The 26916-nt window shown below is 41.2% G+C and overlaps 1 protein-coding gene across 2 annotated transcripts; it reads left to right on the top strand.

Moving 5' to 3' along the window:
• The first annotated feature begins 396 nt into the window (after window positions 1-396).
• PTPN2 (protein tyrosine phosphatase non-receptor type 2) lies at window positions 397-26916 on the top strand. 2 transcript variants are annotated; one of them, XM_083450186.1, is made up of 10 exons: window positions 397-696; window positions 6534-6624; window positions 12643-12743; window positions 14994-15092; window positions 15215-15352; window positions 15987-16196; window positions 18136-18297; window positions 19654-19847; window positions 21937-22038; window positions 26574-26916. In XM_083450186.1, exons 1-10 carry the CDS (start codon window positions 622-624, stop codon window positions 26593-26595), a joined length of 1194 nt encoding a protein of 397 aa, XP_083306312.1. In that variant the 5' UTR covers window positions 397-621; the 3' UTR covers window positions 26596-26916. The 2 variants fall into 2 exon arrangements, with proteins under 2 accessions (XP_083306312.1, XP_083306311.1); XM_083450185.1 differs by having other exon boundaries at window positions 401-696; window positions 21937-22140.

The raw sequence follows: 26916 nt of genomic DNA, 5'->3' as shown, positions 1-26916 counted from the left end.
TAAATAAAACGAAAGCAAAAAGAAAATGCTGCAGGCAGGCAGCTGCCGCGTTAACAGCCAAACTGGATTTCTTCCATTTTCCTGACACTGAGTAATCGGCCTCACTGACGGGTGCAGTTTCAAACTTCCTTTACAATCATGTCCTTTACATGCTTTTTTCAGGCCCCTTCAGCTTGACGGGCATTTTGCAAGTATGCATAGGGAACTCCCTCGGGATCTTGAGAAGCACCCGCTTCCCCCAATCCTCCAGTGCTTTATCACACGAGGAAAGAAAATAATCCCACTTCCTCCACCTGCCGAGCCCCCTCACGAAACTCGATCCACTCCCTTCCCGCCCAAAGGGAACAGCGGAGTGATCTCCCCCGCCCATCCTCCTTCGCGGCCAATGGGAGGAGCTTCCGCAATTCTGGGTAGGCGGTCATGGTGGCCTGTCGCGCATGCGCCTGCCGAGAATGCCGCCGAAGAGCCGCTGAGGCTGCGTGCGCGGTGGGGAAGGTAGTCGAGGGTAACACGGCCGGTGAAGTGGACGGGCTGTCGTCCGCGCCCTGTCAAGTAGCGCGGAGTAGGTGATGAACTGGTCGGCTCCCAGCGGCCTTCCTTCCTCCGGCTGTCGCCGCCATTATGTCCGTCACCGCCACTATAGAACAGGAGTTCCAGGAGATCGACGCTGCTAACGGCTGGCAGCCCCGGTACCTGGTGAGTGAGGGAAGGAGGGGGCGGCGTGTAGCGGGGAGAGAGAATTGGGGGCCGACGCGGGTGGTGAGGGTGCAGGAAGTCGTCGGGCCACGACCAGCTTCCCCCCCTCCCCCAGGTAACCATTGAGGTTGGGAGAAGTAATGCGCATGTTCCAGTTTTAAGAAGGGGCGGTGATGAGCGAGAAGGAATAATAAAAGAGGGCTGAGGGGAAAACGCATGCGCCTCGGGGGTCGGGCAAGAGGAGAAGGGGGCATTTGGGCAGCTTAGTGCTGCGCATGCTCCGGCAGTCGGGCCGGTGGGGGTAGGTTTAAGTTGCTTCGCACGGGTGGTGACGGGAGGGTTAAGTTCGTCAAGTGAAGTGTCGCAAGTTCTAGCCTCCGTCTCTCCGGGTTCCTGTCTCACACTTCTGTGTTTGCTCCGCGCGTAGCTGTGTCGTTCAGGCTGTCGCAAGTCGCCCTTTCGCTCGTGTAGGTTGACTTGAGCCGAATATTCCTGCGGAGTGAAATGTCCTGTCGACGTACAGGGAAAAGAGCTGCCCTTACTGTAGAAAGCGGGGCCACGCTTCCTCGTTAATGCGCGTTGTGTGTTACAACGTCACTCTAGGCGTATGTGCGCTGCTATCAGTCGCCCTGCAGAATTAATAACTTCCTAGCTACACTTTAAACATAGTGTCATGGTGCCAGGAACAAAGGAAATCCCGGGTTCTGCTGGAAACTCTTGGGAATGCCTCACACATTACAGATCTGTCTAAATGTGACACAAGCACAGGAACAGTACCATGGAACCATAGTTTGTTGCAGCTCCCTGATGTGTGTTTGCTTGGTGGCAAATCCAGGTCTGTTGGCACATAATGTGTGAACTGGCCCTTCATTGAGAATTGGAGATAATTTTAACTTTTCCAAAGTTTATAGGTGGGAAAGACTCATTTGAGCTAGTTGTATTTACACACAAAAGGTTTTAGAGTTCAGTCTGGATCTTGATAGAATGTGGCCTATAAGTGTTGGTTCAGTCTTGAGCCATTTAGTCCCTTATGTAAATTTTTTGAATCATCATTGTGGAGTCCATTAAAAAGCATATGAATACACATGCTTAATACTCAAAACGATGCTAAGTCTCTTTAGATTCAGCATGACCTAAAGTGATGGTGGTTTTAAAAGCCCAAGCTCATTACATTACTGTTGCTTTGTTACTTGTGTAAGTCTATGAGAGCTGTTTGGCATATATATTTCAGGGCAGGTTACAATACAATACGACTATAAAAGCACACTACAGTGAAGCCAACTCATCACTGCTTATAAAACATAGCTTATCCTTGAAATGCCCAGGCATGCACAACCCTGGAACCTCACTTGCAGCAGTGATAGAATTCATAATACCCCCCCCCCCCAAAAAAAGCTGCGCAAATAGATGAATTTTCACCTGGCACTGAATTGTCAAAAGTGTTGTTACCTGTCATGCCTCTAGGGAAGAGAGTATAGGTGGGGCACCACTACCACAAAAGAGGCCTTAGTCTGTGTCACAAGAATGGCTTTCTCTCAGATCTAATAGCATAGGCATACTGATACAGAAGAACTGTTCATTTGGGTATTAGAGCTTAAAGTTGTTTAGGGTTTTACAGATCAGCACTAGCACCATGAATTCTGCTCACAAGCATATAGATAGCCAGTATTGGCTTTTCAGGTCAGTGGCTGTGTGATTCCATCTAGATATATTGGTTATAATTCCGATCCCACATTCTGAACTATTTATGGCTTCTTGACTGCCTTCAAGGGCAGCCCAACATTGCAGTAGTCCAACTGAAAATTTACCAGAGCATGAGCAACTGTCACCAGGCTTTCCTGGTCCAGGAACAGATGTAGCTGATAAACCAGAATACATGTATAAGAAAAGTCCTGCTGGATCAGGCCAAGGCTCATGTGGTTCAGCATCCTGTTCTCACAATGGCCAACCAGATATTTTAGGAAGGACCTGAGTGTAATAGCACTCTCCCTACTTGAGTTTCCCTGCAGTTTCCCCAGTTCAGTCTCCCTGCAACTGGTATTCAGAGGCATGTTGCTTCCAACAGTGGCAGTAGAACATAGTCATTGTGGTTGTTAGTCATTGATAGCCCTATTCTCTGTGAACTGGTCAAAGACACTGCCCCACTGAAGTTACCTGAATCTTAAGTGACAATTCTGAATCAAAGAGTACCTGAGACTACGCACAAGCATCTTCAGTGGGAGTGGAACCCTGCCCAGAATAAATTATCAGACCAATTCTAAGACCCTCAGGGCCTTCACCTGTCAGGATTGTCTCTGTTTATTGACTCTTATACATCTGTACTGATGATTAGAATTATAGAGCCAGAAGGGACCCTGCAGGTCATCTAGTCCAATCCTCTGCAATTCAGGAATCCTTCCCACAGCCATCCCTGGGTGGGCTCGAACCACCAACCTTGATTAACAGCCAGATGCACTGACTGATTGTGCCACAAGAGAGCTCCCGGGATTAGCCATAAACATGTTCAGAGTGCGTTTCAAATGCCCTTAAATTGGGAGGCATTATCAAACTTTTGTGATGGCTGCTATCCACATGGTGTTTGGGAATGGGTTGCAAGTACATGGAATGTCAGCCATGTCTCCTCAGAAGTAAGTCCTCCTCAGAAGTAACTCCCAGGTAATTATCACAGCCTTAGTGTTCTTTTGCATGCTGCCCTGAATCTTTTTCTCCAATCTGCTTCTTGTATTGATATATTAGATTAGAGCCCATGACAAATCAATAAGATTGAAACCAATTCACAAATCTCTCTTGGATAACTATATGTGCCTGTTCTGTTTGGAGCAATAGCTCAAGTTCTGTGTTACAAGGAAGCAGTAAGGTTATTGAGCAGGGGTCAGCAAGGTTTATCTTGCCTGGGCCGAATCGGTCCTGTGGAGATCCCTCTGTGGGCTGGATCACGAGTGCACGTGCCCGCGATTTTCAGTGTCTGCACAGATGAGATTGTTGGTGTCTGCGCAGACACGATTTCTGATGGTGCAGAAGTGAGTCCCTGTGCTGCGCTGGTTTAGTGCAGTGCGCGAGCAGGAAACTCGGTTCAGGGGCGGCTAATGGGCCAGTCAAATGACCCTCCGCGGGCTCTTCTGGCCCATGGGCCTTAGGTTGCTGATCCCTGTTATTGAGGGTAGAAGTAGGTGGTCGACGTGGTACTTGTTTGCCCTGATGAGGCAGTTCAGTGATTGAGTGAATTTCTCCATCAGAAGAGCAGTGGGTAGCCAATATATTCATAATATCAATATTTCTTGTTGTCTCAGTAGGGTTTGTCTGTGATGTGGCTTTCCTGGTTTCCATTTACTTTGGGCCTTTGAATCCCTAGACTTCTTGTCACACTGATGGTATCTTCTAATTTTTGCAACCACTGTCAGAGCATGTGTTGCCACGTGCTTAAGCACAGTGGTGTGTGATTAACTCCGTCAGTAATTTCTCACATGACTGTATTGCTGCTGGATACTTTGTGAATAATGGGTTCCTCTCTGCAGGGTGGTGGTTGATCTGGTGATACGATGCTATGGGCTTATAAAGTCCCTTCTGTCCTTGTCTGCTGGTTGTGTTTCCCTAGTATTTTCTGAGCTTCGTATTAGGGACTCTGTTTCTTTTCCTAACTTTGTGTGGAATATGTTGACTGTTGGTTGGCTTCATTTACTTTTTGAGTTTGGGCTATTTTTTCTGTAAGTTTTGTACTGGGTAGTGAACACTTGTGTATTTCCACTGACACAAGGGCCAATGATCTGTTTTCTGATGGTGGTATTTTCTTTGTCGAAAGAGGGGAAATTTTAATATATTGTTCAAAGTGATTATTTTCAGTAATCCTTACTTGCTTATTGTAAGGTGGACCAGTGTTGTATAAAAGAGGTAAGGCTGCTGAACCTGAGGGTAGTTTTGCTAATACTTTAGAGTGAGTCCATGGTTAAAGTGAGATATCAGACTAAGAAACTGGTGGCTCACAGTTGACAGTCCTAGCTGCCATGTTAAATAACTCTGTACCCTCTGTACCCAGGATAGGATGTGACTAACATTTCCATTTCTTTGTTGTTCTTGTGCTACATCCTTCTCTGGCCCCTTGAGAGATGCAGAGTCTGTACAGCGTACTCAGTTTTCTTTTGTTGGACCAGCTATCTGTAGGAGGGAGAGATTTGTCCTAACTAGTATCCAATTTGTGTATTTTCTCTGTGGGTCCTTGAGTTGTTTCCTGCTATGTGATGTGCTCACTACTGAAGCTCAGACTAAATGAAGGATTTTGCAATACTTACCTTGTTCAGATTAAGTGAAAAAGCCTTGGGCTCGTTGTCCTCCCCACCCCACCCCCGCTTCCAGTGTGGCTGAAAGGAGGTGTTTAAAATAATTCACTGCCATTTTAAAATAACTGCTGTTTGGCCAGACTTTCAAATCCAGACAAACTGGTTAGTCTTACCTTTGGTTTAGGGAAACAAGCCAGTTTGAAATCATGATTAAAATTAATCAATTTTAGATTCAGGCATAATGATAAACTGAAGTTAATTGAAAACAGAATCAAACCTTAAAATCCCCTCATTGTTACGTCAGGGAAGGAGGATGTACATAGGCTAAAGCTCAATGGTATAATATTAAACCATAGTTTGACATTATATCTGGACTAGGTCAGTGACTAGGACATTGGTGGTCAACCTGTGGTCCTGTAGATGTTGCTGGACTCCAGCCTGCATCAGTCCCATCCAATATAGCTAATAGTCTGGAATGATGGGAGTTGTAGTCCAACAACATCTAGAGGGCCCCAGGTTCCACCCCCTGCATTGACTGACTGAAACCGAGTTTTCAGTAAGCTCTAAATCCCAGTAGTGGTAATTAATACCACCCTGGTGGATTTCTGTTTTATTTTATTTTGCTTCAGATGCAAGTTTAAGCTTACGCTAAGTCCACAAGGTATGTTGCAAAAATGACTTTCAAAATAAATTAAAATATATCTTAACATTTGCCTCATAAGCGCAATAATGGGGCTGTCATACTGGATATAGTAGAGCACTTGGCCATGAAGTTCTTTCTCCAAATCTTACTATCAAGCTGTACCAGCTAAGTTACTTTAAAACCCCTTAAAGTATCAGGATACAAATTGTTCCCAACAGAAGTTACATAAATGGAAATTTTGAAAGCATGTTGGCATTCTAGAACCTCAGTCCTGAACATTTTGTTACGCAAATAAATACTGTACATGCTTTCACTATAATGCAATTAGTGCCATGTGTGTATTAATATATATATACCATTTTTAAAAGCCCCATTAGGGTCTTGAAGCAGTGGAGCAATTGTGGTGTGGAATGGTGATGGAACTAGTTTATTTGGTATTAACAGCCAGTTCAGACACCCCAGTGTGCATCTGCCATTCTGTTAGCTAGTTTACAGTTTGTAGTAAGAGGTTCTCTAAATATCTGATCACTGACTTGGATTAACACCATTGCCCAAACTTGTTACTGCATATCCAGGTTGGTTCTCTTCACAACTTCCTTTCAGTTAGTAGATGGACCAAGGCTATCTCTATTTTACAGCAGTTAAGTTTGGCAGACGTTTGCTACATGAATGCACTCTACTGATTTAGAAACTTGGGTTGTAATAATTTTAATCACTGCATAAAATACTGTCCTTGTTGAATTGTGATCACAGTAGTCATTGAATTTTCAGTTGACAAAGAAACAAGGATTACAGCAAATTGAGTAAGATAAATTTCTACTGTGATTTTAAATATAATCTTTGTTTTTATTTCTTCAGTATCTTTTGTTTGTACTGCCAGGAAGTAAACATAACATAATCAATATCTTTGTTTCTTCCAGGATATTCGGCACCAGTCCAGTGATTATTCACATAGAGTTGCAAAGTATGCAGAAAATCGAAATCGTAATAGGTACAGAGATGTTAGCCCATGTAAGTAAACTTTTTCCCCCTTTTTTGTAATCTGGTGCATGACAAAGTAGGTTTGACATTACCAATGCTAATACCTTAAATAGTTTTGGGCTAGTGTTGTAGAGTTTGATATGTGAGGCTCCACTGCAGTCATTGAGATGGAAGTGCATACAATCAATGAAGTCATGTAGAAATTATTGTACTTTATATAGAGAGACTTCTATAGAAGCCTTCTATCCATGCAGTATTATATTTATATCTCACTTTTCTTCTGTGGAACTCAAAGTAGTGTATAGAGGCCTCCCAGGCAGTCCTCTAGTCAGGTGCCAGAACTGGCTAACCAGAACTACACATACACAACTTCTGCAAGGTTGCTGTGCCTTCAGGAACCCTGGATAATCATTATTATTCAGACTTGTAAAAAATTGTTAAGACTGATGTTGCAGTAAGTATGTGTCACTTAAGAAGCTCCTTCATTTTTCTCTTATGCGGTTTCAGATAAAGATAGTTCATCTGAACTCGACTTTGTTATGCTGTTGAAATAAAAGATGTGACAGTTCTGGTATCTTTCAGAAGGAATACTACTTATGGTAAATATGTACCAGACATGGTTTGGGACAATTCCATGTCACTCAGTTAACCATCAGGCTGTAGACAGTACCGTATTTGGAAGAGAAAAGCTGAGTAACTGCAAATTTATTGTGATAAGCATATTCAGACAGTCAGATTGGAAAATTGTTTCAAGATTCCACTCCCATAAACTAGCAAATTTTGTCAAATTAAATATATTTAATGTAGATTCTTTTTAAATGTTGGTTTTGCAGAAGTGGTAATTTGTATGAATTCCACACATTCTGTGTTGTTTTGTTATTCAATTCCATGGCAATTGTCAATTTAAAAGATTAAATGAGTGCTTTATAAGAAGCAAGGTAGAATTCTTCTCAGCATTAGCTGGAGTACTGAACTGCTGTGGAAAAGTGAAGATTCCAGGTCACAGTGACCTCCAGGAATTACTTTGCTGGCAGTAGAGTAATTTCTGTCGAGCATTTCCAGCAAATCAGGCTTATATAAACATGCCTGAAAAGTCTTTTAAAAATCCTATTGATGTCTGTGGGACTCTTCCAAGATAAATGGCTTATTGACTGGAGTTCTTGTCTGCCAGATTATGAGCTAGTATATTCAGTACTGTACTTTATTTTAATCACATTTAGAAGGGCATGTTGAAAACTTGAATGATAAGTCTTAATTTTCCATACTTGTCACCACCAGTGGTCCAGAATACTGGGATACTCTCTACTCTATCCACTAAGAGGCAGACTTTTAAAAAGCCCTCTACTTTTGTCTTAAGGCAGGGGTAGGTAACAGTTAAAAGTGGGCTGGATCCAGCCTGCAGAATCTTTTTATCTGGCTTGTGGCCTCTCCTCAGACCTACCTTGTCTTCCAGTTGGGTGACACTGAACAGAGGCATCTCTGACCAGTCATACAACACCCCCTCCACACTAGCATTTCCCAGAAATGTAGCAGTGTCTTATTATTCAGTGGTATACTTAAAATAAGTAAATCTGCAGTCTCTATAAGTAAACACTGCAGAGATATGGGTTGTTCAACAAGCTCAGAGTCCATTTATCCCTTCATAATCTGCATAGAGCCATTTTGCTCTTTTTGATGAAATTACAGCAGAATAATAATTTGAAAAACTAGACCAAATGCTTGCTTTTTGTCATTGATGGACTGAAGCACAGAAGTGGGGTAAGACTGTTGTCTTCTGTATGAAATTCAACAGCACAGCTTGGTGATTCAGTGGTTAAAATAGTACTTGCTGACATCATCTTTCCGAGAACACTAGCACCAGTATGTGTGATTTACTATAACAAGATCTTAAGTTTTTCCTGTTGGCAAATGGTATGTAGTATTTACAAAGGTTTTGGTTTCTGTCCAGCAGAAACATTTGAGTTCCAATAAATTGATAATGAAAAAAGAAACTTAACGCTTTCATTTCCAAGCAAGGTAAACAGTTCCCCTTCAAGGAAACAATATTTGAAGCATTTGTATAGTATAGATAGATAGATAGTTTGGTTCAGACTCTGTAGATTTTAAATCCTCTCTGGAAAATACGTGTACCAAAAGTGATTGCGCTTGGTATCATATTTTCTGGAAAACAGCATCTATCTCTGAGTCCAAGCTTTCGTTGACTTTTTAAGGCTTGGAAAAACATGCTTGTTTCATTCATTTTGAACAGTCATATATTGTAAAAACTTTTGTACACTTGAAGTAAATTTTTCTCTGCAGTCTTCTTGTGTGGTGCTGGTTTGTGCTTGCTTCTTTATTGTGCAGTTAGATTTACTTTCAGTCTGACAGGGACTCAAGGTTGTAGGTCTTCATTCTTAATTTCCAGCCACACATATTTTGGTTGTGTCTCTAGATGGTGTCAGAGATCCCTCCCAACCCCTATACTTTCAGTATCGATCGTATATCTCTAGGTGCTCCATGAGTGTACAAACCCTGGCTGTAATTTAAATTAGATGTCTACACACATAAAGGTGTGCACAGCCAGGACGCTATCCGCATATTTGCTTCTTCATCTCCAACATGCAGCAAGGCAAGCCATTGTGCAGATTGAAAAGTGGGTTGCATCTGTTATTCAGCTACTGATCACAAAACAGTAAGTTGCACCATACACAGTTTATTGGCTTGTAGCCCCAGATCTTCATCAAGCATAATAGACTATTTGTGTTCGCTTTCCATCTCAGTGTAACACTTCATGTATGCAGTTTGCAAACCCTAGCCTTTTACCTAGAAATGATGAAGAAACATTATTAAAGATGATTGTCATGGGCAAGATACATGTTGGTGTAGGAGTTGTGAGAAGCCCAGTCTTGGGGGAAATTCTAATTACAAACATTTAAGAGGAGAGCTGGTGCAGTGACATGGCTTCAGGTATATGCTGGGAAGTCTGGTTAGAATTGGAGGCCTTAAACAGGCCAATGCTATATCCTCCTTACCTCCGTTCTGTGATTTAAAGATTATAATGCTGGTCCATATTATATAAATTACTGAGATATTGAGTGAAACACTTATTCAAGTACAGCTGTATTAATGTTACAACTAAAGGTTTAAATGCTACCCATAGAGAATGCCAGGATTCTTCACCCCTGAAGAATCTGACACCTATTGTATATGCCAAATGGGTGCAGGTGTAGGTGTAAAAATATCTAAACTACATATGATAGATAATCTGGTGATGGAATTGTTGCCTGAAGTGGTGATGCTTGTGTCCTGGAGCAATCCGGCAGTAACTTCAGTAATCTACTTGCTAGTCAGAATTTTTATGCCCAGGTGGATACAAGGTGTCCTACCCATGTTTAGAGTGCTTCATGATCTAGAGAGCAAGACTGGAAACCTCTGGCTGCCAGGCCAGTCTTGGCCTCCAGAGTGTCTAATTTGGCCTCTAAGGGCACCTTCCTCAAACCTAGGGTTGTCATATTTTGAAGAGCAAAAAAGAGGACACATATTTTCCAACTTCTACATTTAACTACGGATTTGGACTTTTAACCCCACATTGGGCAACCCTAGTATGTGTCTGTATTTGTGCATGTATATGCACTCATATCAAGGGGGGGGGAGGGGGTGCATGGATCTGGGTGTAGAAGAAATAATAGAATGAAAGGGAAGATTAAAAGAAAAAGGAAGGGGGAAAGGGAGGATTAAATGATTGAATGAGGGTAAAGAGTGCAAAAGTAGGAGTAGGGGTTTGGGGATAAAAGTCAGCATTCAAGACAAGGAATCAAGTTTAAAATGGGAGGTGAAGTTTAAAAATCAAAATGTAAAGACTTCCCCCTGTCTTTCTTTGGGTTAAAAATGCAAAATCAAAATGGAGATGCAAATTAAGATTTGAAGGAATAAATAAAAAATTGACAGTTTTAAAAGGTTAAAAATTTTGGAGGTAGAATTTAACTAGCTGGTGTGAGGTTCTCACTAGCTCTTGAGTCCTGGTATACTCAGCTGAGAGTTAATGCAGCTCTCTCCCACCTCCTTGAATAGACTGGGAGGGAGAGAGGGGCCAGAATTTAGATAAAATAAAATGATAACAAAGCAAAAATAAAAGAGGGGTAGTAAAAAAAAAAAAATTGAAATGTGGGGGGGGGGGAATTCCCTTTAAAAAAGAGTAAGAAGAAGGAAGGAGGAGAGAAAAAAATATATAATGGGGGAGAGGAGGAGAACAAAAATTGTAAGTCTCTCTCTTAACATGGAGCACACTGACCTGGAGGTGGCCTGGGAGCACACGGGGCTGCAGAGTCAGGGTGGGCAGGTGTCCTCAGGTGGAAGTTGCTATCATTTTGGGTTTCCTGACTGGGCGCTGCCATTTTCTGCCCTCCTCTGCTTATCCCTTGTCAAGCCCACACCTGCCACCGGCACCCCTCTGCTGGCAGGAGAAGGTCCCCCACAGCATCTGCCTCACCACCAAGTGTGCCTTGCCACATAGTCCCCCAGGGGCTCACGCGTTCCTCCTCAGCCGGTTGGTCCCAGGATTGAGCCTATTCCGGGTAGCGCATCTCCATGTGGCTTCCTCCGCCATTCCGATTCCTCTCAACCTCTCTTTTGCGAAGGTGGCAGTAGCAGCAGCTCAGGCCACTCAGCACAAGGGAGAGGCTCCCGCGGTGCCTGTCCTGCCACATGGTTCCTCTGGGCCATTGGGCAGGTTGGTCTCCATCCCGGGGCAAGAGGCCTTTCTCCATGACCTCTCCTATTCTCTTGCCCTTTGGGAGTAGGAGAGGGGAAATCAGGAGTCCAGTCCGGAGGGAGCCACTACCTCAGTCCCGGGCCTTGCCTTGTTGCGCTCCCCTTCGCTGAGTCTGTACCCTGCCCAGCCTAGCCCCAGCTGCCCAGCAAGCGGCTCCAGCAGAGGAGGAGATAGGGTGGAGGAAAGTGCTAGGAAGCATGAGATGTGGAGTCAGAAAGAGAGGCAAGGCAGGCAGGCCAGACAAAGTGGGAGCTTCACCGCCTCACATTGCATGGCAACTGGAGCACAAGGAGGCGGGGGGGGGGGAGGCCGAACAAAAAACCCCAGACGTTTTGGCGAACTGGACAAATCCACCCAGACAGAATTTTTAAGTCTGAAAAAGAAGATGTCTCTGGGAAAATCTGGACATATGGCAACCCTTCCACATTCACCCACCCACCAACTGATGTCACTGGGAATGTCAGCTGAGGTGCAGGAGGACAGCATTTAATCTTCCATTGGCTATGCGCCCTCTTTACAGCAGGGAACAGGATTGCTCAACAATGGCAGCAGGATGTGATGAAGCCTCCTTCTCAAAAGTGCTCCTGTGCACCTGCAGGCGAGCAACAGCAGGCATACACTTCTTCCCCACCAGACGTCTGCTGCTACCGCCACTTGCACAAAAAGTGCACAAGTTTTGATCTCAAAGGGGAGGGAGCTTACAAATGCCTTTGCGAGCCTCCCTCCTTAACATCAGCACCTGTCAGATTTGGCCTATGAGGCAGATCCTGATATGGATCCTGTTAAGGATCTGGCCCTTGGAGCCAAGAAGGTTACACACCACTGGTATAGAGAATGGCCAGTAAGAAGATTAAAAAAGATCCAACTCCAATAAATCTTTTCTGGCTAAAGGCGGTTTAGCTGGAACATTAAATAATTGATGTTTTGAAAATGCTTAGTATGAGGATTGAAAATCTATTGCTCTTCAACTGATGCTTGTCTTATAAGACTTCTTCAAGGGAAGTTTCTGCTTCCTAGTATTTCTTCCCCACCCCCAAATGCATATCCTTAATTTGTTTCCAAATTGCTTTGGGAAGTGGGGCGTGAAAAAGTGTATGATTGCATATTAGACTATTTAGTCATTATATATATAGAGAGAGAGAGCTATATACAAAATATTTAAAAGTAGATCATAAATAGTTTAAATAACATAGCTTGTACCACAATATCTTGGCTTTAAGTTTAGCTCATTGAGCAAAGTTATCCATTAAAAACTTGATACTTAATCTTAATACTCTACTAATTATATTTATTTCAAGATGATCACAGTCGTGTAATACTCCAGAATACGGACAATGATTACATCAATGCAAGCTTGGTGGTTAATGAAGAAGCTCAGAGAAATTATATATTAACGCAGGTGAGTAGTATTTGACTTTTAGGTGTTATATGCTTAGTGACTTAATTCTAACGGGGGGGGGGGGGGAGGCTCTTCAGATGACTATTCCAGGTTTAAGTGCTTCTCCTTTGCTCCATCCCACCCTACTTCCTGCCACACACTGGCTTGTTCTCTTGGTTTGTTAACAAACGTTAAGTCAGAGTTTCCTCAGTTTGGATATAACAAGAAATTCTGACTTAATGCACATTAGGGTATTTGTGCTTAAGCCAGCATGCAATAGGAAAGTAGAGTGCTCATATCTAATGTTCAGTCCTGATTTGGTAAACCAGGCCACAATCACAGTTGCATCCATGTCACAATAAAATGCTGTAGGGCAGGTTTTCAACCTTTTTGAGTCCACAGCAACCTTGACCAGCTACATTCTTTCTGCGGCATCCCTGTGGAACTCAGGAGCCCAGCTATGTCACCCCTTCCCTGCAGAGCTGGCAACCTCTCACCCTTTGTCATACACCTCTCCTTGTGGAGTGTTCCCTCAGCCTCATCTTCTCTCCCATCACCTTGGGAGTCCTCCGGGCAGCCGCAGCTGCCGCCCCTGGTCTCTGAGCTGCCACCCCTACCCCAAAGAGAGGTACCTCCTCACACTGCCCCACAGGGGCCTGGGAAGCACCTCCTGGCCAACCCCAGAGGCCCTGTACACTTGAGGCCAGGGCTGCTGCAACAAACAGCTGTGCAAGCCTTTGGGAGGCCAGTGTTGCCCGCAGCACCCCTGGCCATCATTCAAGGCACCCCAGGGTGCCATGGCACACTAGTTGAAAGCCACTGGTATAGAGAGATTGTGCTTTCCTTGGATGTCTAACCTTATGGTGAGCTTGGTAAAGTGAAGCTATTCTTCGGCAATGCACTTGGCTTTTGCTGATAGCTGTATAGTGGGGACAGGTACTCACAGCCCAACCTCTGTGTGGGAATCCAAATGGGATTACTGCTATCATCGTAAGGCTTAGAACAAGATAGGTGATGTGGAAATAACCTTGCCTGAGGCAAATACTGCTCCATGCCTGAGGCAAATAAAAAAAATCTTATGAAAGGAAACTCCAACCTGGAACTTCAGGTCTGGAGCAAGTTTTCAACTCAAATCCCTGCTTGGAACATTGGCCCTGCAGTGTTTATGTGGGAATAAATTGTCACAGTAGCTTTTTTATTTCATGAACAACCTTTGTTCTGTCTTACCCACCTAATGGAGATCCAGTTAAGTACAAGTCAGTAATGTTGGCTATTGAAAAGGGGGACTTACATGGTTTATTTTGTTATCTTATATGTTTTGTGACTGAGGCATATCGGGGAAAACAGACTTTGCTGGAAGAACACTAGTAAGCCATTATGGGCAAAGTGCTGCTGTTAACAGTTAAATAGACCTAAATTTAGGCTTTTTAGAAAATGTGTCTGGCCAAATTGAACATGAAAACTGTTACTGAAACAAGCCAGCTGCTTTCCGGTGTGTTATTTACCCTAAAGATGTCAGTTGTTTCCTCTTTTTGGCGGAGGAGAGAGGTCATGATTGCCTTTTTGAAAAATGCCACACAAGCATGTCCAAAGCAGCTGTTTATTTTTTGTTTTAAGGAACTGAGATCTGAATATCTACTCGGATTTTGAAAAGTATTTTAAAATCACATAGATATGGACTGATTGACTAATAAGAAGAATATGCTGGATCAGGCCAGCTTGTCATCTAGTCCAGCATCCTGTTCTCACTGTGGCCAAATAGATGTCTGTAGGAAACTTGCAAGCAGCACAAGAGCACTTGTCCATTCCTGTGGTTTCCAGCAGCTGGAGTTCAGAATACTGCCTCTGACCGTGGACATAGAACATAAGAACATAGCCACAAGGGTTAGTAGGCTTGTAGGCCAGCAATTCTTACAACATCATTTGAAAGGCTGGGCTAGACCTATTCATATTTCCAAAAATGAGGTGCACGTCTGACCACTAAACCATGTTAATGGAAGGGACTGTCATTGAGCGGTAGAACACCTACAGAAGATTCTAGGTTCAAGCCCCAGGATCTTTTGGTAAAGCTGGGAACGACCCTTATAGGAACCCCTTGCTGCTAGTCAATGTGGACAATGTGGACTAGTGGTCTGGCTTACTATAAGGCAGCTTCCTGTGTTTTTAATTTACAACTAGATTATTGGGTGATAGTCAACTTTGCTTCCAAGATTTAGGTTCTGAGTTATGTTAGACTGCTGACTGAATGCCTCCTTTCCCTTATTTTTACAGGGTCCACTTCCTAATACATGTTGCCATTTCTGGCTAATGGTATGGCAACAAAAGACCAAAGCTGTTGTCATGCTAAACAGAATTGTTGAGAAAGATTCGGTGAGTTGCCATAACTGCATTAAAATTGGTTTTATTGAGATCAACATGCAATTAGTGAAGTATATATGGTTTATTTTCTACTTGCGCTCTGTTATGTGGAATTTTTTAATCTTACAACTTAGGTGAAATGTGCACAGTACTGGCCAACAAGAGAGGAGGAACAAATGATGTTTGAAGAAACAGGATTTTGTGTCAGGTTAAAATCTGAAGATGTCAAATCCTACTATACAGTACGCCAACTTCAACTAGAAAACCTCGATGTAAGTGTTCATCAAAACCTGTCTCCAAAACCCTTGTGAAAAGTGTATGTCATTGTTGCCACGGCATATTTCATGTGACAAGTTATCTGCAGGTGCAGGAGCATGTTTGTTCTTTGGTGCACAGAGAACTGCTGATTATAACAATTAGCAGCCAGGCACAGGCTTAAGCCCTGCTCACACTTAACTACCATTTGCTACTCAATATACTTGACTTCAGCAGCCTTGGCCTCCAGGGTTGGGGAAGAGTTCATTTTGAGAGCGAAACATTATTTGAATTTCAGAATGAGAGTATATCTTAAGTGTACACAGAATAAAGAAAAATAAATAAACGTTTGCCTTTTAATGAAACATGATATTCAAACAGCAGCTGATAGAGAGCAAACTTTACATTGAACAGGAACCATTCTCTATGTTGTGCCAACACACACACACACACACACACACACACACACTTCCAGGAAGCTTTTTTAGGTGAGGACCATTCAAACTTACAACCAAGGGATTCAGTTTGGAATTATTTTCATAATAATGAATTGTTACATTTGGATCAGCCATCTTATTGCATGCTGTTTTGCCTGGATGCAAAACATATTTATTTCAATAAGTTGCTCTTAAACCCATTTCTTTTTATTAGACTCATGAGACCAGGATGATATTCCATTTTCATTATACTACATGGCCAGACTTTGGAGTTCCTGAATCCCCAGCTTCATTCCTCAACTTCTTGTTTAAAGTCAGAGAGTCTGGATCCCTGAGTCCTGAACATGGGCCAGCAGTCATTCACTGTAGTGCTGGAATCGGGCGCTCCGGTACATTTTCATTGGTAGACACATGCCTTATCTTGGTAAGTTTGTCTTAGATGCTCCTCTAATAACTGCTGCTCAGTTTCTTTGTGGTGGTATGGAAAAAAAATCCTAATTTACAATGCCTGAATAACAATTGAAAAACTGAATTCTGCCATTAAATGAAAAATAGTGTTTGCTCTGACAATTTAGACCGGGGTAGTCAACCTTTTGATACCCACCACCCACTAATGCATCTTTCTTGATGGTAAAATTTCCTTACCGCCCACCAGTGCTCGATGGAAGGAGGATTCAGCTTGTGCCGTAGAACCCCCTACCGCCCACTAGTGGGCGTTTCAGGATTCTAGGTGGGCAGTAGGAGGTTCTACGGCACAAGCTGAATCCTCCTTCCATCGAGCACTGGTGGGCGGTAAGGAAATTTTACTATCAAGAAAGATGCATTAGTGGGCATCTACTGCCCACCTAGAATCCTGAAACGCCCACTAGTGGGCGGTAGGGACCAGGTTGACAACCCCTGATTTAGACCAAACATCTTGAACGAGCAAAATAAATACATCTGGTTTGTTAAATTACTTTCTTGTGATGTATGAACTGAGTGGTCTTGTGGTTTGTAGTCCTGGTCTGAGCGGTCTTTAGAAAGCAGGACTGAAAACTAATTTGATTGTGATTTGCAGAGATCACTCAAACACTGATTTCCCAGTTAAGACATTAAAGAAGCTGGTTTAACAAATGAAGCTGCATGCACAAGGAGAGAGGAAGTTATTTGCTTGTTCTCATTCCAGCAAGCCATGGTTTAGACAGAATGTAATGTCTTAAACAGGTTTAAGTTTTCCTCTGATTTCCATGACAGAAAGTAAGAAGAACTGTGGTCAGGGATGCAGTTGAGGTGGGAGCAAGACCTACAGTACGCATTACAGTGGTACCTCAGCTTACATACATTTCAGGTTACATATGCTTCAGGTTACAGACTCCGCTAACCCAGAAATAGTGCCTCGGGTTAAGAACTTTGCTTCAGGATGAGAACAGAAATTGCGTGGCAGCAGCGGGAGGCCCCATTAGCTAAAGTGGTGCTTCAGGTTAAGAACAGTTTCAGGTTAAGAATGGACCTCCAGAACGAATTAAGTACGTAACCACTGTACTGCAATTTTTATATACCCTTGTGCCTAGCCTCTTGACAAATTTAGGCATGTTAAGACAGTAAGGGCAGAACTCCCATGTTCAGTATTTTCTTTCTGCACAGGCTACTGTTGTCAAGCAAACAATGTGTTACATTTCAAGGGGGTGGGGGGAGAGAGATCAAACTGTTTTCAAATTGTTGCATCAGGAGCTGTTTGAATACAGTGGTACCTCGGGTTAAGAACTTAATTCATTCTGGAGGTCTGTTCTTAACCTGAAACAGTTCTTAACCTGAAGCACCACTTTAGCTAATGGGGCCTCCCGTTGCTGCTGCCGCACAATTTCTGTTCTCATCCTGAAGCAAAGTTCTTAACCTGAGGTAATATTTTTGGGTTAGTGGAGTCTGTAACCTGAAGCGTATGTAACCTGAAGTGTATGTAACTCGAGGTACCACTGTATATGTATCATATACTAAACTTCAGCTTTCTATTTCCTTTGGTAATACTTCTATTTTTTATCTCTGCAAATGAAAAGGCAAGTCAGTGAGTGAGTTGAAGTGTCTTATAGAAAATCAGCATTCTGATAACATGTGCACTCTCTTTGGGTGATAATTTTTATGCCTTGGAAATCTGGTGTGGAGGCTTAAGGGGCCCTCTGGTGCAATTTAGGGTTCTGCAGGGGATAGGAGAGGAAAGCTATGTGCTTTAGTATCTGCTGGTGCAAAGTTGGAGTGCTCCCCTTTTCTCTCTTGTTGCAGAGAGCAGTAATACTTGCATGAAAATAATTTTATTTTAAAACAGCTTTCACCCTGTTCCTGAACTGCCATAGTGCCACTAAAACTAGTTGCTATTTTTTCTTACACAGATGGAAAAAAGAGAAGACCCACTTTCTGTAGACATAAAGCAAGTTTTATTGAATATGAGAAAATATCGAATGGGACTTATTCAGACTCCAGATCAGCTAAGATTTTCATACATGGCTGTAATAGAAGGAGCAAAATACATAATGGGTGATTCTACTATACAGGTAAACGTTTAGCATAAATTGACTGCTTTTTAAATTATTCGCTCAAGAGTTTGTAATGAAATTATTAATAATGCCAGATCCAGCTGTTCAGGGTTTATGTCACTTGTGGGCAACCTCCTTCCTGTGGTCCAGTTTTGGCCCATGAGACCATTTTCCCCAAACCTGTCAGGTGCAGTTGCAAGTTACATCAACTGATGGATGCCTGTTGCTGGCAGGAAGCAAGGGTGATTGACCAAATAAGCAGGATTAATCATGTGCTCATTACATTGACTCCCCTGCTAAAACGAAGGGGGAAACCTTAGGTTTTGTAGCATCTTGCACCTGATGTCATTGTGGTGTTGGTCAAATTTAGCTCATAAGCCTGATCCTGATAAGGATCTGGCCTGTAGATCAAAAAAAGGTTATGAGTAAAATTTATAGAGTGTTTTGATGAATATAGCAATTTTGTAAAACAGCCTTATATGCTGAAGTTTACTTATTTTGTGATTTACTTTATTTTATTTATAAATATACAACTGTAACATAAAAATATTACAGTTGTTTATAGCAATATATAACTATAAAAACCATGCAGTAAAATCATAAAAAGTTAAAAGCAAGTTAAAACCAAAGGAATTAAAAACAGACATCAGTAGACAATTGTTGGGGTGTACTTTTAATTGCCTGCACAGGCCTGGTGAAATAGAAAAGTTTTCAAGTGTTTAAAAGTTAGATCCAAAGAACGAGAAACAGACAGCCACTAGCAGTGGGGGGTTTTCAGCCAGAACTCACCAGAGCTCAGTTCTGGCACCTCTTAGGTGGGCACAACTGCCATTATGAGCAAACAAGGGAGGAGTTCATGGTGAGTTCAGGCACCTCTTTTTCTAGAGAAATAGCACTGGCCAGTAGTACTATCCCACAAACACTTGAGGAAAAATTTGTACAGTGGTATATACCATATTTTTCTGTGTATAAGAGTAGGTTTTTCGCTTAAAAATAATGTCAAAAATTAGGAGGCATCTTATACACGTATACATTTTCCCCAATTTTCTTAAATCTGAGTCCCCAAAAATGGGGACATCTTATAGACGGGAAAATACGGTAAGTATGTTTCATAGCAGTTTCTGTGTTTCTTCAAGCACAGTGTCTTTGAATTTGGTTTTCTTCTTGTTGTGGAGTGTTATAGTGCAAGTTTTAAACCAGTCCTGTAAATGTATGTATGACATAGTATTTCGCATATGGAAAGGAACCATTGAACCCAACTTGTCGTTCTTATCCAAGGATGTTGTAGCTCACCTTTGAAAATAACTGTACCTGTGACTTTTCAGGTAGTTAAAAAAAAAACTTCAAAACTCTAACAAGCTGTCCTCCATTCAGAATCGGTGGAAGGAACTCTCAAAAGAGGACCAGGCACCAAGTTCTGAACGCTCCCCTCCACACCCAACCAGACTAACTACAGGGAGGCACAATGGGAACAGAGTGGGATTAGAAAACCAGGAGCAAAGTGAGAACATCATAAATACTGACATGTCTTCTTCAATACAAAATACTGCAGATCCAAGTGCTGACACGTGAGTATCATTTTTATATAATAGCTTGAAAAGAGGCCACTAGCCAAGGCCATTTTTAAAAACCAATGCCATATGATTTGAAGAGAGTACCCCTTGTTACAAAATCCATACTATTGATTGTAATTCATATCACTTAATCTTGATGTTACATTCTTGTACTGAATTCTGGAAAGTGTTTGAAAGCTGAATGTGGTGGTCTGTATATGGATTGAGACCACAATGGTGCTAGTAGATCTTTGTTATATAAATCCAACAGTTGTTTCAGGATCTGCATCTTGTTTTGTTCTGTTTGTGCACCCATTGGAATATCACTGAAGGACTCTATAAACGTAGCCATAATAAAGACTTTGAACTACTATTTAAAAAGGAAGCTTATAACCCTTAAAGCTGAAAATATTCAGGAAGTGTTAAAACACTTGCTGTGTTGTTGTATGCTGATGCAAACATGCTCAGTAGTAATTGCAATGAATTGGGTCCAAACTTCACCTAACAGAAGTCAACTCTGGATTCTATTCAGTAACTTCTAGGTCTTAATCGTGATCTGATGTGTTTAGTAGTGCAATTTGAAACCATGACAGTGTTGGTCAAGTTAAGCCCTTGCTCCAGATTGCATGTACAGTCATACCTCAGGTTAAACACACTTCCGGTTGAGCGTATTCGAGTTGCACTCTGCGGCAACCCGGAAGTAACGGAGTGCGTTACTTCCGGGTTTTGCCGCTTGAGCATGCGCCGTCGCTCAAAATGACGTCATGCGCAGAAGTGGCGAAAAGCGCCGTCGCTAGTTGTTTGCTTCTAGATGCGAATGGGGCTCCAGAACGGATCCCGTTTGTATCTAGAGGTACCACTGTACAGAAGAAGCAAGCAAAGAAGTGGGAAGGGTACCTTGATCAAGTTCTGCTTGATGCAGATGGAACACTAAGCAATGGAGTATATGCATATAAACATTGCATTCCTTCCTCCTTAAGGAGTGTAGAAAGTGGGCATACATATATATAAAGGACATCACCTGTTTCTTGGTTTTAGTGATGTACATGTCGCAATGCATCTATTCGCCAGCTATGTGAATTAGTATGAAAGCATAAAGGCTTGCGTCCTTAACATTCCTTCTTTGAATATCAGGTTAATGGAGAAGGCCTGCCCGTCTCCTTTTCCCTCTGCAATCCCCTCCGTGTCTTGATAATCTGTCCATCATGATTGGTGGACCCTTGGAATAAGTTATGACAGGGAGCCACAAATGGAAGGAGGAATTGGTAGAGATCACGTTGCATGCAGAAGAAATACTAGATCCATATTATCTACGTGCAGAACATAGTACTTATACAACTACAGTATATTATCTTGAATATCAAAACCCAGCTCAACAGTTCAAAATGCATTTTCTCTCTTTCTCCCTCTCCCTCTTCACCTTAGTAGCATAACTTGATACATAAACTGATTTTTTCCCCTCCCATAGTTTACTGTCAGTCACTGGGGGCACTTTATATTTTCTATACTGGGTTTCATTTACAGATAAATTCAAGAAACAGGAATCAATCTATACACTAGATCAACAGCTGCAGTGATCAACCTTTCAGGGTCTGAAGCATAACAGTGGGCATAAGCTCTTTTTTTATTTTTTAAAAATGACAGATTTGGAGGTTTCTTCAGAAGCTTGGCCATTTATCTTTTGGAGTGCTTCCTCAACAGTGGACACCCTTTAAAAGTGCCACATCATTAAATCATATATTTTACTTGTAAATGATGCACACAGGTAGCAATGGAGGGTGGGAATCATACATTTGTTCAGTATGTGTGTGCATGTGTAATGTACCTACATCTTGATGGGTTTCCTCTTGCCCATTTACTCTTCCCTTGGAAGCTTGTCAGCCTGATGATCTTCCAAGAAGACCTTCTTAATAGGATTAGATATTTGTGGCCAGGTTTAAGCTGCCGTTGTTCAATTTTGTATTTAACAAGCATAAGCAATACTGTTTCTTCTGGGGTTTTTTAATTGATGTGTTTTAAATGTTGCTACCTATCATGCACTCTTAAATGAAAGTGGATTAAAAATCTGTGACTATACCTGATCATCTTTTGTTTTCCTTTCTAGGGCTGTTCGGAAACGGCTAAGAGACGACAGGAAAGCTAACACAGCACAGATGGTGCAGCAGATGAAGCATAAGCTGAGTGAGGCTGAACGAAAAAGGAAAAGGTGGTTATATTGGAAACCTATTCTCACTAAGATTGGGTTTGGTTCAGCCATTTTCATTGGAGTTTATTCTTGCTGGAAATTGTACTTCCAAGGTGCTCTCATGTGAGTGCTTCGGCAATCATGCATCTAGTAATAGAAAGCTTAAATCGGTCCCACTGATTTGAGGGGAACATAGCAACTATTTCTAGGTGCCAGACTGCTGCTGCAGTTGACAGAACAAGTGAGAATATAACTGCAATCGATGCAGTAATCTTGTAATGCATAACACATGAAGTAACCTGATCACTAGTCACTGTGGCTGGACTCTTTGCTTTAGGTACTTATGGAACCAAATTGCTACCTGACATAAATTTTATTTATTTATTTATTGGATTTCTTACCTGCCCTTTACCTTAAGACCCCGCAGTGGGGTGGGTTACATCAACAAAATACGCAAATATAAAAGAAAGCAGTTACAACTGTAAAATAAGAAAAATAGTTCCATAGTAAATGCAACTCCTTATATAAAACTGCCCACATTTTAAAACAATTTTATATATAAAATAGTGAGAAATAGTACTCAGAGGCAGACTGGCAAAAGATCTCCACTTGTTGAACTTGTTGAGACCGGGGGAAGGGGGCGGGTTCAGTAGGGGCTAAAAGACAGGATAGCAACTGTCTAATAGGGAATTCCGAAGGGTGTCACTATCCTAAAGACCCAGTTCATATATTGTATGGAAAAAACCTCCTGAAAATGGTGGTTTCTGCAACAGGCTCTTTTACAGTTCTTGTCTGGGTATATAAGGAGTTAGACGATCCTTTAGGCACCCTGATGCCTAAAGGATCGTCTAACTCCTTATATACCCAAACTGTGTAGGGCTTTGCACACCAGTACCAGTGCCTTCAAATTAGCCTGGTACCTAATTTGTAGCCATTGCAGTTTTCAGCAGTGGCATGACTATGATAGTCTGCACCAGAAAGCAGTCAAGCTGCCACATTTTGCACTTCCGGGCGAGCGTCATGTAATCCAGTCAGGAGGTTAGCAGCTCATTGATGACAGTGGTCAGATTATCCCAATCTAGAAACAGCCATAAATGTCTTGCCAGCCAAAGCTGATAAAAGGCACTCCTAGCCACTGAAGTCACCTAGGTCTTTAGTGACCAAAATGGATCCAGGAGAAACCTGCTTCTTCAGGGAGGGTGTGGCTGCGCCTGAAGTAGGCATTTGGACAATTATTCTGAGTCCAGAGCCACCCATCCACACTCATGAGGCAAACTAATGCATACTTTCAGCAACTATGTATATATTGCATAAAATGATAGTCCACTAGATGTAGTAGACTCAATTGCCAAGGCTTTATCAACTCTCATAACTGGATAGAAGCAATAAACAGTGTGGTGTCATACTCTGAATGCAAAACAGTTACATTTGTGTGTGTGTGTGTATAATATACCATCAACCATTTATACTATCCAGACTTAGAATAAATTTTGTAACTCTATTTAATCCTTTTTTGTAGATAACTGTATTTTTAAAAAACTACATTTGTACAAACTTCTCTGACAGAAAGAGTATGCATTAGTTATCGGTCATCCATCCCCAACATTTCAAGAGTGGTTTGGAAATTTACTGATATCACCACCCCAACTTAGTGATTTAGTGAGTTGCCCTTTTGAGGTATTTGGTGTTAAGCAAATAGGGGCTGCTTCTCAGTTTCTACTCTGTAAGTTGCATTCATGTATTTATGCTTGTAGTTACCTTTTATTTAAAACTTGAAAATGTTTAATTTTTATAAGACTACTGGGAGCTTCAATATCTCAAACAGACTCTTTTTGAAGGGAAGTTTGTGTTAAGACTGCAGCTACTGTTGGAAGCCATAGCTTGTGTTTAAAGTTCAAACATTCCATTAAATGTGAAAACGTTTTTGTGTGTCTCACTTGATTTGACTCCTATTCCTTGAAATATTTTAGTATCTTTTATAGTGGTTGTAAACAGCATGTGACAAACTTGGTCATATTTTCTGAAAAGAAAAAATGTAGGCCATATTAAGTGTTGCAGCTGGAAACAAATAAATAGCCCATAATATGAATGTTTTCTCCAAGGAAATGGAAATACTCTTTTTCTTATATGTTGGCCTATGGATAGTGGGTATATGAGATAGTGGAAATAACAGTAGAGCTACTTTTTGACAGTGAAATGGCATGTTTATGAATCTCAGCACCAACAGAATACTTAAGACAATTGAACTACAATACTCTGATATGAACACAATATTATCAAACATTTTTACAGTTTAGGACACAGGATTTTAAGGAAATGTCAAGCTTATTCCGCCCACCATTCTCATAGATGTATTAGAGACATAAATCAGGGCCAAAAAAATACAAAACTCTTAATCCCAGGTCTTTTGTTTTTCATTGTGGGGAGAGGAATTATGCAATTTTAGGATTACTGAGTTACTATAAGTGTTCTAAGGATCTTATAAATTCTAATCCTGAACAAATGGGTGGCACCATATGTTTGGAGAGTTTTGAAGTGTAGTAAGCTTTTTGATCCAGTACAGCATAAAAGGAAACTCAAGATTAAACAAAATCAAACTCAAGGTAGAACTAAATCAAGGAACTCTTGAAATATATTTTTCTCAGTTCTTACTGTTATTTCCCTTATGGATTATTAAATGTTAATAGAGGGAGTATTTTGGAATTGTGAAGCTTGAACATCAAAAAGGTACTGATCAGAATGTCAGGATTTCTATATAAATGGACTTCTCCCTTTCCAAGAAACCAAATGCACAATAGAAGATGGAAATGTATTTCATTTCTGGATTAAATTGCCAGTTTCAAACGCACATTTAGGCACTCTTGAAAGCTTGTGTGCATGTAAAGAATGGTGGTACTTTTTCCATCTTATTGTTCAATACATACCCAGGTCTTATAGGCATCTGCCTCAGTGAGTCAAATAATTGTCTATCCAGCTCAGTAGTACTATTGAGGTTTGGGACACAAGTCTTTCCAAGCCCTACCTGGAGATGCCAAGGAAATGTCTGTTACAACACTTAAGTTAAACTACTGAGCTGTGCCCTCCCTTTCCCTCAGAAGTAACTTCATGTTTTCCTCTTGGCAGCATTTTATGGAGCGTATTATATTGTCCTTGCTCCTTAATATTTTCACCGTAATCATTTATATGCAATTTTATTCATGATCAAAATAGTTGTTGCAACTGGTTCTATCATATTTTAATAAATATTTGAGAATATTTTCTGTGCAGTTTTCATTATAGATGAATACATGCAAATCCATACACATACACACTATATATATATAAAAAACGTTATATATTCATATATATAACTTTATCTGTATAACTATATATCTACATATATGCAGTGCTTTTTTTCTAAAAAAAATGTTTAGGAGTACTCAAAACCTACTCATATTGAAATATTGCCCCTCAATGAAGCCAAACTTAGATTCACAAAATGTTTAGGTGTATGCATACTCCCAGAAAAAAAAGCATTGCATATATCTCTACAATATTACAGTGGTTTGTGTGGAGAAAATGAGCAAAGCCTTAAAAGTGAATACCACACAAGTCACTTTTGTAGTTGACATGTGTCGGGTTATTATAAAGACAATATATTATTCAGGAAAGAGTAAGCCTGACTAGTATTTGGGAGGGTGGCCATCTTGCTGGAGAGGGAAAGGATGTTGGTTCTTTCTTGATATGGGAAGCAACCCAACAAAACTGGAATTCCTGACTCACTTGCCCTCTTTCCTGTGTTTTTTGGGTTTGTATCTTCCACTGCTTTTTCGGTTCGTACCTGAGTTGTCCTGGGTCTGTCTCAATACCACTTTGGTGCAATCATCTTTGATGTTCATCTACCCAAACATTTGTTTTACTTTCTTGGCAGTTCCCATATGATAAAGGGACTGAGAACCTTGTGCAAAGAGAAAGCTAGATTTTGAGTTAACTTTTTTGCCCATCAAACTGATTATGAGATACATAATGGAAGGTTTGCATTTCTAACTAAAGCAAGCTTGTTCAAAATACTCTAAAAGCCTTTGTCAATTCATAGTTTATCCAACATATTAAAACTTTTTCCAAAAATATTGCACTCAATTGAAATGCAGTGGTTACCATCTTAATTCTCTATGTTTTCTCTTGTATCCTCACTTAACATTAGTTTTAAGCTTTTCGTTTTAGTCCTAAAGGTAGTGAAATTTTCAGGAGAGTCAAATGCAATAAAATTGTACTCATCGTACAATGTACTTTCCTTTTAATCAAAGTGCATTTTTGTATTATTATTTTCCTCCTAATTCAAAAGGTCCTTAATTGGAGCATGAATGTTCCCAGTGCCTTTCTCATAACTAGTTCAAAGACATTTTATCCATGGTAGGAAGGATACACCTGTTGCAGTAACCACTCAATATCAAATAAGGCCTTCATGACTTTCAAAAAATATTTCAACTTACAATTGCAGTAAAACTGTAATACCTCTTAGCAGTATACTTCTGTTTGTACTGAATCTGTGACTCTTTTGCGTTGTGTGTCTTTAGGCCGAGAGTGACCGACACCTAGATCTCCAAGACTTGTGAATATTCTGCAGCTAAAAATTATATACTTTTGGCATGCAAAGCAGGACATGACCCCTCTTCAGGAACAAAACTGAGGTCTGAGCAATACACAAGTGGCCTCATAACTATCTGTTTACAACGTAAACAACCAGGGAATGAAGTACATCACCAGCAAAAGACTTTGCAAAATGAAATTTGTCTTAAGTGTTTTATGCTTGTATTAACTGTAGAGAGATGTAAGAGATCACATTAGAAAATACTTTGTACTGCCATTCTTATTGTATTTTTTATACTTTTGGCAGCATTAAATATTTTTTTTAATTGA

The sequence above is a fragment of the Podarcis tiliguerta genome, assembly GCF_965153285.1.
Source record: "Podarcis tiliguerta genome assembly, chromosome: 7".
Classification (NCBI taxonomy): Eukaryota; Metazoa; Chordata; class Lepidosauria; order Squamata; family Lacertidae; genus Podarcis; species Podarcis tiliguerta.
Note: the sequence above shows the minus strand (reverse complement) of the source record. Positions and strands in the feature narration are given on the sequence as shown.